This window comes from Pelodiscus sinensis, unplaced genomic scaffold (assembly GCF_049634645.1).
Source record: "Pelodiscus sinensis isolate JC-2024 unplaced genomic scaffold, ASM4963464v1 ctg164, whole genome shotgun sequence".
NCBI lineage: Eukaryota > Metazoa > Chordata > Testudines > Trionychidae > Pelodiscus > Pelodiscus sinensis.
Window position 1 is genome coordinate 40,485 of NW_027465863.1, and position 16,947 is coordinate 57,431.

The 16,947-nt window shown below is 54.4% G+C and overlaps 2 protein-coding genes across 3 annotated transcripts in view; both read right to left on the reverse strand.

The window, feature by feature from the left end:
• Window positions 1–2,608: 2,608 nt before the first annotated feature.
• Window positions 2,609–8,455, reverse strand: SLC61A1 (solute carrier family 61 member 1). Its single transcript, XM_075915759.1, has 2 exons — window positions 8,146–8,455; window positions 2,609–4,565 (listed from the first exon to the last, which is right to left on the reverse strand). The coding sequence occupies exon 2, from the start codon at window positions 4,515–4,517 to the stop codon at window positions 3,159–3,161; it is 1,359 nt and encodes a 452-aa protein (XP_075771874.1). The 5' UTR covers window positions 4,518–4,565; window positions 8,146–8,455; the 3' UTR covers window positions 2,609–3,158.
• Window positions 8,456–9,530: 1,075 nt separating this feature from the next.
• The window catches only part of LOC102455296 (nuclear receptor subfamily 1 group D member 1-like), a 33,465-nt gene continuing 26,048 nt past the window's right edge, over window positions 9,531–16,947 (reverse strand). The window contains exons 5-8 of one of the 2 annotated variants that reach the window (XM_075915752.1): window positions 15,160–15,668; window positions 13,976–14,161; window positions 12,113–12,323; window positions 9,531–11,528 (exon numbers count right to left, since the gene is read on the reverse strand). In XM_075915752.1, the coding sequence (XP_075771867.1) occupies window positions 11,332–11,528; window positions 12,113–12,323; window positions 13,976–14,161; window positions 15,160–15,668 (1,103 nt within the window). In that variant the 3' untranslated portion in view covers window positions 9,531–11,331. The remainder of the gene's footprint in view (window positions 11,529–12,112; window positions 12,324–13,975; window positions 14,162–15,159; window positions 15,669–16,947) is intronic. The other variant, XM_075915753.1, reaches the window with a different exon arrangement.

Sequence of the window (16,947 nt, forward strand, 5' to 3'; positions counted from 1 at the left end):
GGTGTAGCTGAAACAAAATGCAGGACAATGTAGCACTTTAAAGACTAACAAGATGGTTTATTAGATGATGAGCTTTCGTGGGCCAGACCCACTTCAGCAGAGCTTACAGGGTCTGGGGCAGTGGTGCCAGGTGGCTGGGGAGGAGTCCAGCAGGTAGGCTGGCACCCCCCCTACTCCCATCCCTCCTATGCTCCTGCAAAATCCCTTGTCTGGAACAAGTCAGGTCCCAAGAGTGCCAGACCCAGGGAAGTCCAACTTGTAACAACATCGACTGAAGAAGATACCTTGTTTAAGTGGTGGTGTGCATTTGACCACTCTTTTCCATGTTGCTGGTGAGGATCGATCTTTCCTACAGCAAAGCAGCTGTAACCCCCACAGGTCATTGAACCTAGAAAATTGCACCAGAAATGTGCAAATGAGGCTAAGTGTGGAATATCACCAAGCCTCATTTGCATACCTAAGGAGCTGCCACTTTTGCAGAAGAGGCTCTTGCACCAGAAGGAAATGTCTACACTGCCCCTTCTTGTGCAAAAATGGTAGCTCCTTAGGTATGCAAATGAGGTTCAGCACTATTCCACACTTAGCCTCATTTGCATATTTCTGGTGCAAGAAGCCGTGAGTGTAGACATAGCCCTGGAGCTTGACACCCATGAGTTCACAGCCAGCTGGCTCTCAGTTAAAGCTGCAAAGCACTCAGTTTTCTCTCTAACTGATCTTGGTGCCACTAGATGGGAGTGAACCACATGCACAAGGTGTGTGGGTAACACAGCAGAGAGAAAACATTTTCAAAGAAAGAGTAAAAGAGTGCAAAACCACAACAATTACCACAAAGATGTAAGGACTGATGTGAAATCCATTGTGTCACCATCTTTGCCAGAAGCTAGGAATGGGTGACGGGATGCATCACCCTGTTCTGTTCATTCCCTCTGGGTCACCTGGCATTGGCCACTGTCAGAAGACAGGATACAGGGCTGGATGCACCTATAGTCTGACCCAGTTCTCATGGTTGTTTTATCATGAGTCTCACAATATTCAGCATAGGTATGTACTACATTGAAGTGTACAATAGGAATAAAATGAGGTGCCCTGATTATCAGAAGTCCTGGGTACACCGCTACTACTGAAATAGGAAAGGATGAGTATCACAGAGCTGACAGGATAAAGTACAGTCGCTGGTTTACAACCCTGTCAAATCCCATGTTGCACACTCCCAATTCAAAGTAAGTTTCTGGCAGTGAAAAGCCTGAGTGGCCCCCGTGTAATGGAAGAGCTCAGAAAGCCAATGAAAAGAAAAAGTGTGTCTTTTAAATCTCAAGGGTTGTAAGCCAATCATGCTTTTGGGGATCCAGCTCTTGATTTTTGAATGCCTGGGGTCCCCACCACTGACTCATCAGGAGATGCAAACCAGCAGAGCTCCATTGACAATGAAGCTATGTTGATGCATAATGGCTGAGTATCTGGCCCAGTGTTCCCTGTAAGACGTGAACCTGGGCAGCCACCAAGGAGAGATTCAAGTTAGGGATGTCAACTGTTTAATTGTGATTTAACCTGTTAAATGAAATGTTCAGCCAGTTATCTGTGATCCCGGGGTGGGGGCTGCTGCAGCACAGCTGGGCAGAAGCTCCATCCCCATTCATGTGGGGACATTACTTGCGGTTCCCACTCCTCAGGGAACGAGGAGAAAGTGCACCATTGGCTGCATTCCTTACTCTGGCTCGGGAGCACCTCCTTTCTAGAAGAATGCAAGCTGCTGGAGCAAAGCTTCTGGTTTTACACTACGGCGACCCAAGCTGACAGCGCTCTGACTCCAAGTTTCCCTACCAGTATGTTATGCCCTGAAGGCATGTTTCTGTAATCAGTTCTTGACACTACCCCAGCCCACTTCCAAACAGGCTTTAATTGGGGACCTGGCAGCTTTCTTCCCCCAGTGTCTCCAGCACAGATGGCCACACCTAGCACTCTGCAGCAGGCTACTTGCAAAGTGCATTCTAGGAATAGCTGGGCAGCTATCCCAAACTAACCCAGTGCCCACAGGAGGGCAAAGAGCAGGGGCAATGCACTTGGCTGAAAGAGGACTGGTCAAACTAGTTTGACCTGAAACTGCTGATCTGGATATAGGAGGACAAGCCTGTGCCTGCATGACTGGTACAGACAACTCATTGTCAGCTGCCATAGTTCCTAAGCATTAGCCACATTCCGTGGCAGCACAGCCATGTGTAGAGACACCTGAGCCACTAGCCCTAAACGCTGCTCTAAGCTGTAGGGAACCCATGGCTCAGGACTCCGGATTGGGCTGGAGGGTGCAGTTGCTGGAAGGAATTCTCTATTCAATATTCATGCAGTGGCAGAAAGCCAGCTGCTTCCTGTCAGGTGCTCCATAACAGTCAGCTGCACACAGACCGTAGCAAACTCAATTTCTGTCTAACAGGGTGTTGGGAAAGGGGGTAAAGATCTGCCCGAATTAAAATCCTCCCCAGAGTCGTCTATTGGCCACAAATCCAACTGAAGCAAAGGTGGCTCTGCAGCCCCTGCACCAACAACCTTAAGAATAATTAAATTTCTGTGTGTGGTGAGAAAGACTTCAGGACACAAATAAATCCAGCGGAGATTTTCTTCCTCCAAGGAAAGTTTTGTTCCTCTTTTATTAAAAATAATAGAGTAGAGGGTGTGGGGTTTGGCTCATGCAGTAACTGGGGTCAGTACCTCCAATGTGTAAAGAAAGTCTCTTTACTCCCCACAACTAAAGTTAGGAGCCATAGAGCCATGACCTGTGCTCCTACCACCTGGGATCTTCCCGCAGCCTCCAAACTTGGTAGCTACAGAACAGAGGATAAAGAGACACGAAGAGGGGAGTTCCCAATATTTGAAGGACCGGGTTAGGAAGTTTAGGGAAGCAGGCATGGAACAAACGATGCTTGATAGGGGTCTCACCAGGCTGTTTGTGATTTGTACAAGTTTTGTCTGAAAAAGTTTTTCCAAGTAAAGGCCAGAATGTACCGGCCCAGCCCCACTACGGAGAGGAGAGTCCTCAGTGCATCTTTCTTTTCCAGAGTCTCTCTCCCTTCGAGTCCTCCCCTCAAGCCCAGAGTCATGGTGCTCTTAAGTGTTAAGCTGTTGGGAGACTGTACCAAGGGGAGTTAGCCTTGCTGGGCACATGATCACAGCTCCGGGGAAGACAGCTCATTCTGCCCCTGCAGGCTAGGCATCTTGAGTTCTGCATTGTTCCGGACCACAGTGAAGAGGCTAACAACGGCCAGCAATGCCATCACCATCATCACAGAGCATATGGTAAACATGTTCCTGGTGCCCGTCTTGTAGTCACTGTCATGAAGAATAAGCATACCCAGGCAAGCCAGTAGGTTCAGGGGGATGCGGAACCAGTTCATCACACCTACCTGGTCCTTCTCCGGGATCACTTTCTGCCTGAGGAAGCCCATGGCAGGGAAATACAACCCACAGGAGAGTTCTATGAGCAAGAAGGCCAAGAAGGACTCAGAAGGGTTCTCCTGGCCAGGGTTGGTGGAGAAAGTGAGCATGAAGAGGGAAAAGAATACCATCAAGACGGAGAGAGAAAGGATGTGCATGGGCTGGAGGTGGTACCTCTTGGAAGTGGCAATACGGTACAGTGACGACCCCATCATGCTGGCAGCCATGAAGCTGGAGAAGACAATGCCCAGAGGTGGGTTGTGGGGATCGAGGACGGGCGTCCAGAGGAAGATGAAGATGTAGATGACACTTTCAAACAAGGCCTGGATAGTGCCCAAGAGCAGGACACGCCGGTCAGACAGGAGACACTTCAAACCATCAACGCAAGTCTTGGACAGCGCCCGCTTCTTGCCATGGTTCTCATCCCAGTTCTTCATGGCAAAGATGCCGGTCAGCATAAGGAAGGGGATTGAGACCATGAATGGGGCCACGGGGCCCAAGCCCAGCCACTCAGCAAAGAAGTTGGCTGTCACCCCTGCTCCAATCGCGATGACATTGTTCCAGAAGGCTGCCCTCGAGAAAGTGGCCGGGATCCACTCTGCTGGGAAGTCATGCCGTTCCACGTGCTCATGCACGTACCACGCCTCAAAGGCAGAGAACAACAGGGCTGTGGACAACCCCCCTAATATCCTCCCCACTACCAGCACAAAGTAATCCCAAGAGAGCTTGGTGAGACAGCAGACTGAGTAGGTCAAGGAGAAGAGGATGCAGGATTTCTTGCGGCCCAGCCAGTCGACCAAAGAGGTGGAGACCAATCCGAAAAGCACACTGGAGGCAAAGCCGCAGACATAAATTATGGCAATCTGACCCTCCAGGAAGTGATAATGTTGGTAGAGTTTATAGAGATAGGGGCCCTGTAGCCAGTCAGCAGCCAGAGCCAGGAAATACACTTGGTAGTAGTCCAGTTGGAACCGCAGGAAGGCAGGGTTGGTACAGGCACTGCCAGTGAGCTTGGCACGGCAGGCGGAGAACTCCAAACCGATGCAGACTGCCAGCAGGACAGCAAAGGCCACATATGCAGTGACTAACATGGTGCCTCAAAACATCATGTGCATCCACTGGGCTCTACTCCAAAGCACCTGAAAGAAGAGCAGAGCAGAGCATGCGGTGAGACATGGGCGGGAGAGCCACCCTTACCAGATTTAGGAGTCAGGAGAGGCAGCAGCCCCAAGAGCAGAACCGTGTGTGATGTATGGCACTGCGGCCACCCAGGCTTTGCTTGGAGACTTAACCTCAGGATCCCCTGCACATGGGTGGTGGGGGAACGAGCCTGCCCTGTGGGATGTTCTCTTCCTCTTCAAGCCCTATGGCCCTTCAGCTCCTAGCCTCTGAAACGTCAGCATCATAAGCCCACTTTGCCCTTGAGGGTCAAGGGCAGATGAGACAGACGATCAGAAGTGCAGCCAGGGAATGTTCATGCAAGGTGGCCCAAGCGGAGGGGAACAGGTATGAAACTGGGAGTCGGGATGAAATTAAACAAAGGGACACTTGGGCTAAGAATTAGGGAAACTTTTGGGACAGATCTATCAGACTGTGGAAGAGTCTCCCCAAGGAAATACTGGAAGCACCAATGCTTAGGGTGTTTAGAACTGGACAGGATAAAGTGTGATGAATACACTGCAGACAGCCCTCCTTCTCTCAGTAAAGAACCTCAAATCCCAACAGCAGGCCAGATCTCTCTGATCTAAGTTAAGTGACTTGCCCAAGAGTCACACAGGAAGTCTGTGTCTGAGCTGAAACTGAAGCTGGGTTTCCTGAATCCCAATCCAATAGCCTCACTATACCAGACCTATGCCCCTTCCCATCTTGTTTCACCAGGGTTTAACCACAACTAGCAACAACACTGACTCCAACTTGTCTTTATCTACACTGACTATGAAGTCACGGGACATAAGAGTTCAGCTAACTGGACTCTGCACAATTAGGTAGCAACACAAGGACATGTGGAAGTGAAGACAAAGCCACAGATGGTACAGTTAGTTTCATGATCTTTGATACTTCTTCACTGTGAATGGATGCAAAGTTTTGGGTACCCACAGACTGTTGGCCAGAGTAGCTAATGCATGGAACCAATGCCAGGAAAAAAATCATATCCTGTTTTCCTAGCCTTAGGTCATATGGGAAGATAATAGCCTCAGTGAAAAGAAAAAAAAATCATGTGATCTGCTCTGTGATATTTGTAGCTCTGTGGTTGGGTTCCTGAAAGAATGATCCAGTAGGTCAGTGGTTCCCAAACTTTTTGGCATCACGCCCCCTTTTTGATTTGAGAAACCCTCACCCCCCACCCCAAATAGCAGCACAACTTGTTGAGGGGAAAAAAAACCCCCACGAACTGACCGGGGCCAAAAAACAAAAATAGCAGCAAAACTTAGGGGGAAGATTCACCGGTGGGGGGGGGGGGGGGGGGGGGAGTGCGGGCGGTCACCTCGCACCCCCCCACACACCGGAATTTCCTCAAGTCCCCCCAGGGGGCACACACCCCAGTTTGGGAACCCATGCAGTAGGGGCACTTGAATTGGAGATTTTTAACTTCCCACTTGGCATGTTTTAACAGGAAAAACTACAAAAAGGCACTACCAGTTTTAAAGCCAACCCTCACACCCAGATTACCATGGAGTGGCTTCCTTTAGGTCTCTTAGAAGTGACAAGATTGCCAGAAAGTGCCTGGAGTGCTCTCTTCCATTAATCTGGGTATAGCATTGATAATGCCACCCCTCACACCTGTGTCTTCCTTCACCTCATTCTAAATCATGCTTCAAAAGCTCTTACTGGGTTTCTTTGTAGCTCTTTAAAAGGCAGAGATCTTGTTGTTTGTAAAGCAATGGTGAAAAATACTAGACTGAAAACTGAGGTAAACATTCAGTTTAGTCAGAGGAAGAGCAGCACAGCTAGCATCACCTGTGTTGCCCTGCCCACATGCCTCCAACCTACCCTGAAGAGATTCTTCTGATCAGAGTGACAGAGCAGGTTAGCCTGCATACTCCATTCTCTGTTCAGCCTATGGGCTGAGAATGGCAACCTGTGATGAGGACGTCTGTGTTCTGGTCCGAGAACTGGAGCCTGGCAAATTTGTGGATATCTGCGGCTCGTTTTTGCAGATACAGATGTGAATACAAAGTGTGTATGTGCACAGGGCTCTACTGAGAGAACCTCTTGCAAACTCGTGCAGGAGATCCAAGCTTTCCTCTGACCAGCACTCTCCCACTGGAGCTCAAAGATAAAATAGAGGACAAACCAAATGTGAAAGAGCCTGAGATTGCTAGGGGGCCAGTGTATCCAATAAGATTCTAGTGGAATCATCATCACGTTGATTCCTGTCCCCTGGAGAAACACACTAGAATAGAAACACATTCTGCTGAAAACATGGTCTAAGTGGCAAGTGAAGCCCTGTTAATGGCAGAAAATATTTCATCACAAGAGAGCACTGTACATATTGGGCTTGGTAAGGGAGATGATGAATCACCTCCACATCTCTCCAGACCCCCTTGGGAAAAGGCAAACCTGAGCGGGGGAACCAGATGAATTATGGGCTCAGCTCCCACTGGCAGGCAGCTCCACCTTGCTCAGACACACCACACACAGGCCTCTCATAGCATGTCTTTCCCATTCCAACCCTCCACTCACAGCTACACAGGCTTCCCCCACCCCCCACAAGGGCTTGCCTCAGACCCTCCCCAACTCATTCTGCATCCTAACAAGAAGCACCCCCTAGCTCTGCTCTCTCCAAGTACACCACTCCCCCAAAGCCTGAGCCTCCCTCGCCCCTGAAAACTCCCACTTGAACCCCCCCTCTCAACCCTCACTGCTCCCTAAGCCCCCTCTTGCTTCCCCTCCCCCACCAGCCTCCCACTCCTCCTAGAGCCTCTCCTTCCCCAGAACCCCCAAATGATTCAAGAGCCTCCCCTCTTCCAGTCTGCACCTGCCCCCACCCCTCCCGCACAGCCTCCACCAGCTCCCCCCTCACTGCCTCCCCCAGTCCCCAAACCCCACCACCGCTCCCCTCCCCCCATGGCCTCCCCCAGTCCCCAAACACCCCCCACGGCCTCCACCCCCCCAGCTCCCCTCCCCCCATGGCCTCCCCCAGTCCCCAAACACCCCCCCACGGCCTCCACCCCCCCAGCTCCCCTCCCCCCATGGCCTCCCCCAGTCCCCAAACACCCCCCCACGGCCTCCACCCCCCCAGCTCCCCTCCCCCCACGGCCTCCCCCAGTCCCCAAACATCCCCCCACGGCCTCCACCCCCCCAGCTCCCCTCCCCCCATGGCCTCCCCCAGTCCCCAAACACCCCCCCACGGCCTCCACCCCCCCAGCTCCCCTCCCCCCATGGCCTCCCCCAGTCCCCAAACACCCCCCCACGGCCTCCACCCCCCCAGCTCCCCTCCCCCCACGGCCTCCCCCAGTCCCCAAACACCCCCCCACGGCCTCCACCCCCCCAGCTCCCCTCCCCCCACGGCCTCCCCCAGTCCCCAAACATCCCCCCACGGCCTCCACCCCCCCAGCTCCCCTCCCCCCACGGCCTCCCCCAGTCCCCAAACACCCCCCCACGGCCTCCACCCCCCCAGCTCCCCTCCCCCCACGGCCTCCCCCAGTCCCCAAACCCGCCCACCCCCAACTCCTCTCCCTCCCCCCCACGGCCCCCACCCCCCGCAAGGCTCCTCACCTGCTCCGCTCGCTCGGGAGGGGAGGGGGGGTCGCTCGCCCGCGTTACACACACGCGCCCCGGCCCGAGCGATCCGCTTCCGGGACACCTCGCCGGCCTCCGTTGGAAGTAGCCCAGGGCGCCGCCATGTTTTGGGGTCACGTGACGGGGGGAAACTGCCTTGGGTCCGCGCCTGCTGCGTCCGCCGGACTCCGGCTCTGAGACTCCGCCCCCTCCCACCCGGCCGTTGGGCACGTGACGCGAGGCCCGCAGTGACACAGACAGCACGTGCCCAGGGCCCCCACTGAAGTGTGGTTGCATCTGCATGCAAATATATATGCAAATATATGCAAATACCTTCTCTCACACACTGACCCAGTGCTCCTTCCTGGGGGGCTGGACACCCTGGACCCGCCTGTAGCCAGCCCGGCGCTTGGCCTGACGGCGCTCAGCCCGCCGGGGAGCCCATGCTCCAAGGGTCCCGCCCGCGGGCTGCGTGTGCACCCAGACCGACCGCGGCCCGGAGCCCTGGGCCAGACCCTCCCTGGCAGGTGCATCCGACCTGCCCTTAAATGTCCCCAGCGACGAGATGCCACAGCCCCCTCCGCTACGTAGGCCAGTGTTTAACCCCGACAGGCAGGACTTTCTCCTAATGTCCAGCCTCAACCTCCCTTGCTGCAGTTTAAGCCCCTTCCTCCTTGTTCTGTCCTCAGAGGCCAAGGAGAACAATTCCCCGGATCCCTTGTGACACCATTTAAAATACCTGAAAACCTCTATCACCTCCCCTCAGTCTTCTCCTTTCCAAACGACACAAGCCCAATTCTTCCCCCCTGCCCCCAGGTCATGTTCTCTAGACCTTTAATCATTCTTGTTGCTCCTCTCTGGATCATCTCCAATTTCTCCACAGATTTCTTGAAATGTGGTGCCCAGAACTGGACACAATACTCCAACTGAGGCCTAATCAGTGCAGAGTAGAGCGGAAGAATGACTTCTCATGTCCCGCTCACAACACTTCTCTTTCCCAGAAGTGTTTGCTTTTTTTTGTTGCAATAGTGTCATGCTGTTGACTCATATTTAACTTGTGCTCCACTATGACCCCTAGATCTGTTTCTGCCAGGACTGCTTCCTAAACAATGATTTCACATTTTGTATGGGAGAAACTGATTGTTTGCGCCCTAAGTGGAGCACTTTCCATTTGTCCTTAACGAACTTATCTTATTTATCTCAGACCATTTCTCCAGTTGGTGCAGATCATTTTGAATTATAGCCCTATCCTCCTTGAAAAATGAAAATTGTCATAGATTCTCATGACTTCAGGAGGTGGGGTTTGCACAGCACCCAGTGCAAGGGGAAGCTGGTCTTGGTGAAGGGTGCCCCTGGAATTGCAACAATACCAACATGTGGACACTTCACTCAATGTTAAGCAAATCTTTATTTTAATTATTGCACTTCAATATTAGACCAAAAATAAACCGTTTCTTTTCTTCCACTGCTAGGCACTAGGGCTTTTAGCAGCCATGCCCCTGGAGGGCATCCCTTTGCTGATATGCTCCAAGTTGGGATAGGGGGTAGTTTATTTTCTGTACATTTATATTTTTCAGAAAAGTGCAAAGTTTTGCTGCTCTTTTAAAAACACAAACAAAAAACAAACAAAAAACAGAGCCACACGGCCAGGAGCTGAAGCACAGCCCGGCTCCCCCTCTCCCTGCAAATGTTCTGAGCTTGGCAAAGACCCAAACACAAACCACAAAGTGCTCCCTTCTGATGTGCTAGTTCTCCCTCCTCAGGGGCCATTAGGATTTGATATGTATTGAAATGCAAAGCTAGGGAGCTTTGGGCCCCATGTTCGGTTGCTGGATTTGTCTTCACCTTACAGTGGTCTAATGTGCCACCTGCCCCGCACAGTTCGAGCCATTCTCTTCGGCAGTGGGAGAGTAGTCTAAATGGCTGGGGCAATGAGATTCAGAATGTGGTTCTGGGAGGGGAATGGGGTCTAGTGGTTAGGCCATGGGTGGGGAAGGGAAGCCAGGGTCTATTGGTTAGAGCAAGGCAGAGCTGAATGGGAGCAAAGGAAAATGGAGCCAGTGCTTTCTTTAATGGAACTGGCTGGTGGTTAGCGCATGCATGGTGAATTCTATTCCAGGCTCCGGGAGGGAAATCATGGGTCACATGGCTTGGCAGGAAGGAATGTACAAAGCGATGCTGCCCAAGGGGGATGTGCGTGGGCAGGGAAAAGAAGCAGGCGGGTTTCATCAACCTCTCCTGAGGGCTGAATTAATCCTTTATGAAATAGCCAAGGTGGAGACATCCCTGGGGCCCCAACGGGGGGGGGGGGGGGGGGGGAGGAAGGAAGGTGTCAATTAAAACCTTTCTCCTATGACAGTCTAGATCCCCTGCTTGCACTCGAGATCTGCCTCCTTCAGCCTCTCCCCTCTGAGAGACTGTCCCCTAGCTGAGCCATCACTAGTCAGCCTTTGCCAAAAGCTCCCTGGAAGCCCTGATGGCGTGAGACATTTTATAAAAACACCAGACAAGACAAACCACACAGCAAAGGGCGGAGGTGGGGAGAGACGTGCCCCTGCCCCTCCCCAGCAGGTGGAAATGGGCCAGACAAGTGCTTCTGCAGATAATTTCCTGGTCCAGTCTATCCTATGCTGTTCACAGAGCAAAGCTCCACAAGCCACCTGGGATGTTTTCTCCATAGGAGAGGGCTGGTGGTGTGGAGGGAGGGTGGCAACAGAGGGGAATGGGATAAATGAGCATGCACCCTAAGAAGGAACTAGGTCCTCAACTCAAACACAAGTGGGGTGAGCCGTTCCCCGAGAGCTACCTATGCGCTGTATGTACATGTCCAGGCTCCTTATATACAGACTAGACCCTCAGAACGACACAGAGCGTTCTCTACACGTACACGTAACTACACTGTGTCAGTGCGGTCGGTTCGGATGCATGTTTGCTACGGTCTCCGGGCCTGGCTGTGCGGCAGAGAGCGCCGTGTGGGAGGTGTGCTCTCTCCTCCTCAACCCAATCACCCCAGACTGGGGGGGTGTGCTGGCAGAGCCCAGCTCCGACAGGCCACGTGCTGCCCGTCAGCACCAGAGCCCTCTTTCCTCATCTTCAAAAGAAACACAGCCCGAGGTGCTGGGTCTGGCGATTGTTCTTGATCCTTTTCCCCCTAGGCTCAGAGGGTGGGCATCTCCGGTGGGTTTAAGGATCAATCCGGAAGGCCAGGAGCTTCTCCGAGTGCTGGTTGTTGAGGGTTCGCAAATCAGGAAGGCGCAGGAGGAGTTTGGGGAAGAGAGTGGAGTCATCAGGGTGCTTCTTTGTCACCAGAGTCCGCAGGGCCCGGATGAGGGTCTCCTGAAGGATTTCCACGGCATCCACGTCTGAGATGCCGGAGCGATCTATGAACCAGATGAGCCATGACATTAATATCCAATCTGCTCCCCCAAAAAATCAACTGGTCCCCACTGCAGGGGAATCTCCCTCTGTGACAGCATCTGACACACACAGCAGCTCATAAACAGCAAGGAGATGCTTCCTAATGCCCAGATCTCAGCCTGGGGTACAGTCTCCAGAAAGAAGGGATGAGATGTTTAAAGCCAGGTTGGACAAAGTGTTTAGCTGGTGCCCAGTTAGGTCTTTCCCCACCTCTAACATGGAAAGGGCAATGACCCTCCAGTTGAAATACTAGGAGGACGCTGTCCTGTACAGCTCGGTCAGTCCTGTTCCCTGGCGAATCTGGAAGGCCCAGGCAGGGTAAGCTCCATGTGCATCCGCTTTCTGCATGCACCGGGGCGTGGGACCCCAGAGGGGCACTGGGGACTGCCAGTCCGTCATTGTCTTTCCACAGGCGCCAAACCTAGTGAACAACAGGACACACGGCCTGAGGCACCAGGGAGGAGCTTTGCAGGGGGATCGTCACTGACTTCACCTGCCTGGCTGGCCGCTCAGAGATCCCCCCGCTGGCCCGAGGGCTCGCACCCACCTGCTGAGACCAGGACGACGGCCATGAAGAGCGCCATTTCCTGGGCATCCAGCCCCAAGGAGCTGAGCTTCTCGCTGAACTCGAACATGGCGTCCAGCAGGCAGCCCATGCCCATGGTGCGCAGGCTGCAGAGCGAGTAGGTCTCGCCGCTCAGGAACGTCACCACCTTCTCCTTGGGGTTGAAGAGGGAGGAGAACCGCACCATCAGCACCTGCAGGAAGAGGATCAGAGCTGAGCCTGCAGCTCTAGTGGCCAGGCAGAGTACAGGGTTTAGAGTCTGGGGGTGCCAAGGGTCCTCAATTGTGTTACATAATTCTAAGCCAGGTTGCCTGGGGACTGGATTCAATAAGCCAGGAAGCTCTTCCCATCCCGTTGCTATGACTGGATCGCTCAGCTCAGGCAATGACAATCATAAAGTACCTAGCCCTTACCTCAGGGCACGTCAGGATCATTATCCCCATCTGACAGATAGGGAAACTGAGGCACCAAGCAGGGAAAAGCAGCTTGTCCTAAGCCCCAGTTCAACGTTCTAGCCACTGGATCTTTAGATGCATTCAGTCTCCTGACCCTGATCTGGAGTCACTTTCTCCCTCTTGGGGTTCCTATGGGAGTTGAGGGGCCTGGGTGGAAAATTAAATAGCCCCAGAACAAGGGTAATTCAAGTCAGTGGCGCGGGTCTGATGAACCTTCTCTACAGGTGCTGTCAGGCTACCAGGTTTCCCACATGTGACAGAATCTGTGCCTGGCATGTCATGGCCACTTAAACAGCAGGAGCACAATTCATCTGAATCCTCCTGTTGCAAAAGCCCAGAGCTAGAGGGGAATCTCCCATGGCTGTTAGCAGTATGGAGGCTATGACACACAGTACACTAGTTCTGATTCCATACCGCAAGGGGTGCACACACAGAAAACCAGGGCTCGCTCCTTCCAGAAGAGGGCAGTGGAGACACACACACACACACACACACACACACAGATTCACAGATTTCAGGGCCAGAAGGGATGGTTGTGATCATCTAGGGCAGTGCTTCCCAAACTTTTTGGCATCATGCCCCCCTTTTGATTTTTGAAAAACCCTCACGCCCCCTTCCCCCCCCCACAAAAGAAATAGCAGCAAAACTTGTTGAGGGGGGGAAAAGGCACAGAGCGGGGCAGCAAAACTTGATGGGGGGGAATTTTGCGCCCCCCCCCCGGAATTTCTTCACCCCTCCCCCAGGGGGGCATGCCCCCCAGTTTGGGAACCCATGATCTAGGGTGACCTCCTAGATAATCCAGGCCACAGAACTTCCCCCAAATAACTCCTGGAGCAGATCTGTTAGAAAAGCATCCAGTCTTAATTATAAATTGCCAGCGATGGAGAACTCACCACGGCCCTTGGTAAATTATTCCCATGGTTAATTACTCTCACCGTGGACAATTTCCAGCTTAAACTTGTCTAGCTACAATTTGCAGCCATTGGCCAGTGTCAGGTCTGTCTCTGCTAGACCAAAGCGCCCAGTACAAAATATTGGCTCCCCATGTCGGGCCTTACTGACTGTAAAAGTTGTTCTGATGGTTAATTACACTCCTATAACAACTGCTTTATTTCCAGTCTGAATGTCTCTAGGTTAGGGCAGTTTGTGGGTAACTGCGCCTGTGTTCCCCCTCTGTGGTGCCTCCAGGACACCAACTTCAAGGCTGCCAGCTCCCAGTTGTCACCCGTCTTGGGTTGAGACCTGCATTTCTCTCCCTGATGACTGGGGCTTTAGATCAGCCCAGCTGCCTGTGAAATCCCTAGGCAGGGTCAGCTCAGTGCAGTCCCAACGAGAGGTCACACTCCAGGCAGGAGAGGCCCGGCTCCAGGCTAGCAGGGATCTGACTGACCTGGAAGGTGCCTGCCTTGAGGAGCATGACCTGGTCCTGCTGGCAGAGCGACTGGAAGCCCGGGATGCTCTTGGCGAACTCCACCACCTCCTTGACGGCGGGCGTGAAGCACTGGGAGAACTCCTCCCACACCTGCTGGCTGCTCCTGCCGCTGCTGTAGTATGGGCTGGCGTTCAGCGGGCAGGCCTGGTGGGCAGAGTGAGCGAGGTCAGAAAAGCAGGGAGGACACGAGGAGCATGGGCCAAGCAGCTCAGCCCCCTAACTCGGGCCGGGTGGGCCTGGCATGGGACCCCACAATGGGAACACCTTGACAGTTTTGCAGCCAGAGGAATCAGAGCCAGATTTGGAGGCTCACACCTTAATTTTGGGAGGCAGGAGAAGCAGACCCAAATTCAGAGGATCGGGGGAATGTGACGCAGGTTTTTTGGGGGGACTTGGAGACTGGATTGGCACTGTCAGGATCTGGCATCTCAGACTGACTGTGGGGGGGAGTCTCCCCAAAGGAGATTGTCTGGGAGCCCAAGGGGATGTGGAGACGGGGAGCTTGGGGGGTTGTGGAGGCCGTTTGGGAGCCCTGGGGATGCAGAGACTGTCTGGGAGCGCGAGGGGTTGCAGAGACGGACCCGCTCTGGAACACAGCCCTGGGGTGCAGGAGGGCACTGCAATGACACTGCCGTCCAGCAGGGGGAGCCAACCTTTAAGTTTCTTCTTGGGGTCAGTTCAGCGGCAGATCTGGGGGTCTGGGGCCCTATCCAGAGGGGTGCAGAGCACCCTGGATTCCCACTGGGGCCCAAAGGGGAGGAATTTACTGCCGGAAGAGGCGGAGGCTTCTCTGTTACTGGCTCTGGGAAGAGAGTGGGGTCTAGTGGTTAGAGCAAGAGGGGGTGCTTTGGGAGTCAGGATTCCCGGGTTTTACTCCTGGCCCTTTGGGGTCTAGTGGTTAGAGTGGGAGTGGAGGGAGCTGGGTGTCAGGGGTCTTTGGTTCTATTCCCAGCTCTGGGAAGAGAGTGGGTCTAATGGTTAGGACAGGGTGAGGCGATTGGGATCCAAAACTCCTGGGTTTTCATCCTGAGTCTGCTGAGACTGGGCTAGCAATTCCTCATCTCTACGCTTCAATTTCTCCTCTGGGCACCCCGCTGAGACAATCCTGCTTGCCCTCCCCCCCAACCCTGCTAGCTACGTACAATGCCTCTGCTGGTGGCCGAGCGCCAGGGACAGGCCGTCTGGGGGCTGCCCTCGGAGTAGCCGTAGTCGAAGAGGGGGTAGTGCCTGGCGTTGGCCAGGTAGCTGCTCTGCTGGGCCTGGTAGATGTCATTGCCGAAGGGGCGGGGCCCGTTGTCCACGTAGGCGGGGACCTCATGGGGGCAGGAGCTGTAGCTGGGGAGGCGCAGGTTGGCCGACTCGTACGGCCCGCAGGCATAGCCGTTGCTGAGCTGCTGGTCAGTGTAGCTGAGCGAGGAGCAGGGCTCGGCCCGCCTGCCGAGCCGGTCCTGCCCGCTGACGAAGATGTCATGGTAGGCCCGGGAGATGGCACCGATGGCCTCCTCCTCCTGGGCATCAGGACTCGGGGGCGCCTCCCCCTCGGGCCCCAGCCCCACCTCCATGGGGGCCTCGCCGAGGCTGTTCATGTAGCTTTGCATCTCATCCAGCAGACGCTGCTTCTCCCGCTTGGGAATGCGCCCAAAGCGCACAGCTGTGTGGGGAGGAGAGAGAGTGTGAGCGCCCCCTACTGGAAGTAGGCAGCATTGGGGAGGGATCAAGTCAGCAGCACCTGGCTGGGTGGGAGGAGGTGGCGTCAGGGGCTAGTCACCACCTGTGGCTTCTGTCCTGCTGCACGCGGTGCTTGGCGCAGCAGGGAGTAACAATAATTTCCTGTTCTACACTGCGGCTGCTACGCTGCACTCCAGAGCAGGCTGCATTGCAAAGCTGCTTCCCACGATGCAGCTGTTTCCCTTCCTTCTGGAGAATGTGTGTGTCTGGACTGGCACAGCTCTGCCAGCTCCCTTTGCACCCCACACCTCCTACATAACCCCGTGCGCCCCTCCCTTGCCAGGCAGAGGTCTCTTTCCCCACAGTGGCCCCATGGGAACCTTTGCCTCCACCCCCCTGCCTGGCATGTCTCTGCTCCACTTTTCTCTCCAAAACTAGGTCAGTGGGTCGGGAGCAGAACCCAGGCCAGGCCCATGGGAGACGCAGAGAGGCTGGGGTAGGGGTCCCTTCTTACTATAGAACCGTCCAGCACCTCCTCTGCCCAGGCCTGGGGTTCACCCCTCGCCTTGAGCCTCTTCAGGAGGGAGGGGGAAGGCTGAGATTTTATCACGGCTTCTTGACAGCAACAGACCATGTGGCTTCCTCTGCCCCTGGCAGCCAGTCCTGACCTGAGGCCAGACGAAGGCTGGTGTCAATCAGGAGAGCGGCATTACAGTGAATGCGGCTGCACTGGAGTCAGAGCCCTGGGTTCTCATCCTGGGGGGAGGAGGGGTGGAGGGTCTGGTGGTGAGAGCGGGGGGGCTGGGAGTCGGGACTCCTGGGTTCTAGCTCCAGCTCTCAGAGGGGAGGGGGTCGGGAGGAGGGAAATAGGGCTCCCACCCATGGCAAGAGCGCTCTAGCGCAAGGGAAAGCCCAGCTGGGGCTCCTGAATTCTACTCCCGGCTCCAGGGAAGGGGGATATAAGAGCTCGGACTCCTGGGCTTTCATCTACTCTGATCTGCTATGCAGGACATGTGCCTGCTCTGTGCCTCAGTTTCCCCCTTTGTTACGTCGGAGAGAGTGATACTGCTCCTCCGTTGCAAAGCGCGAAGACCTATGGCCAACAAGTATCTTCCTCTGCCGTGGCACCCGCTTCCCCCAGTTCCTCCTGGCCCAACAGCAGAACAACTCCAGCAAGAGTCTTTCCTGGGAGTGGATTTCCAGCCCTGCCTGCGCTGGGCGGGGAAGAGGAAGGGGTGTGTCACAGGGGTGGCAGGAGCAGG

Excerpts from the sequence above, each read along its gene's own strand:
- SLC61A1 (XM_075915759.1), bottom strand. The coding sequence starts at position 4,517 with ATGTTAGTCACTGCATATGTGGCCTTTGCTGTCCTGCTGGCAGTCTGC.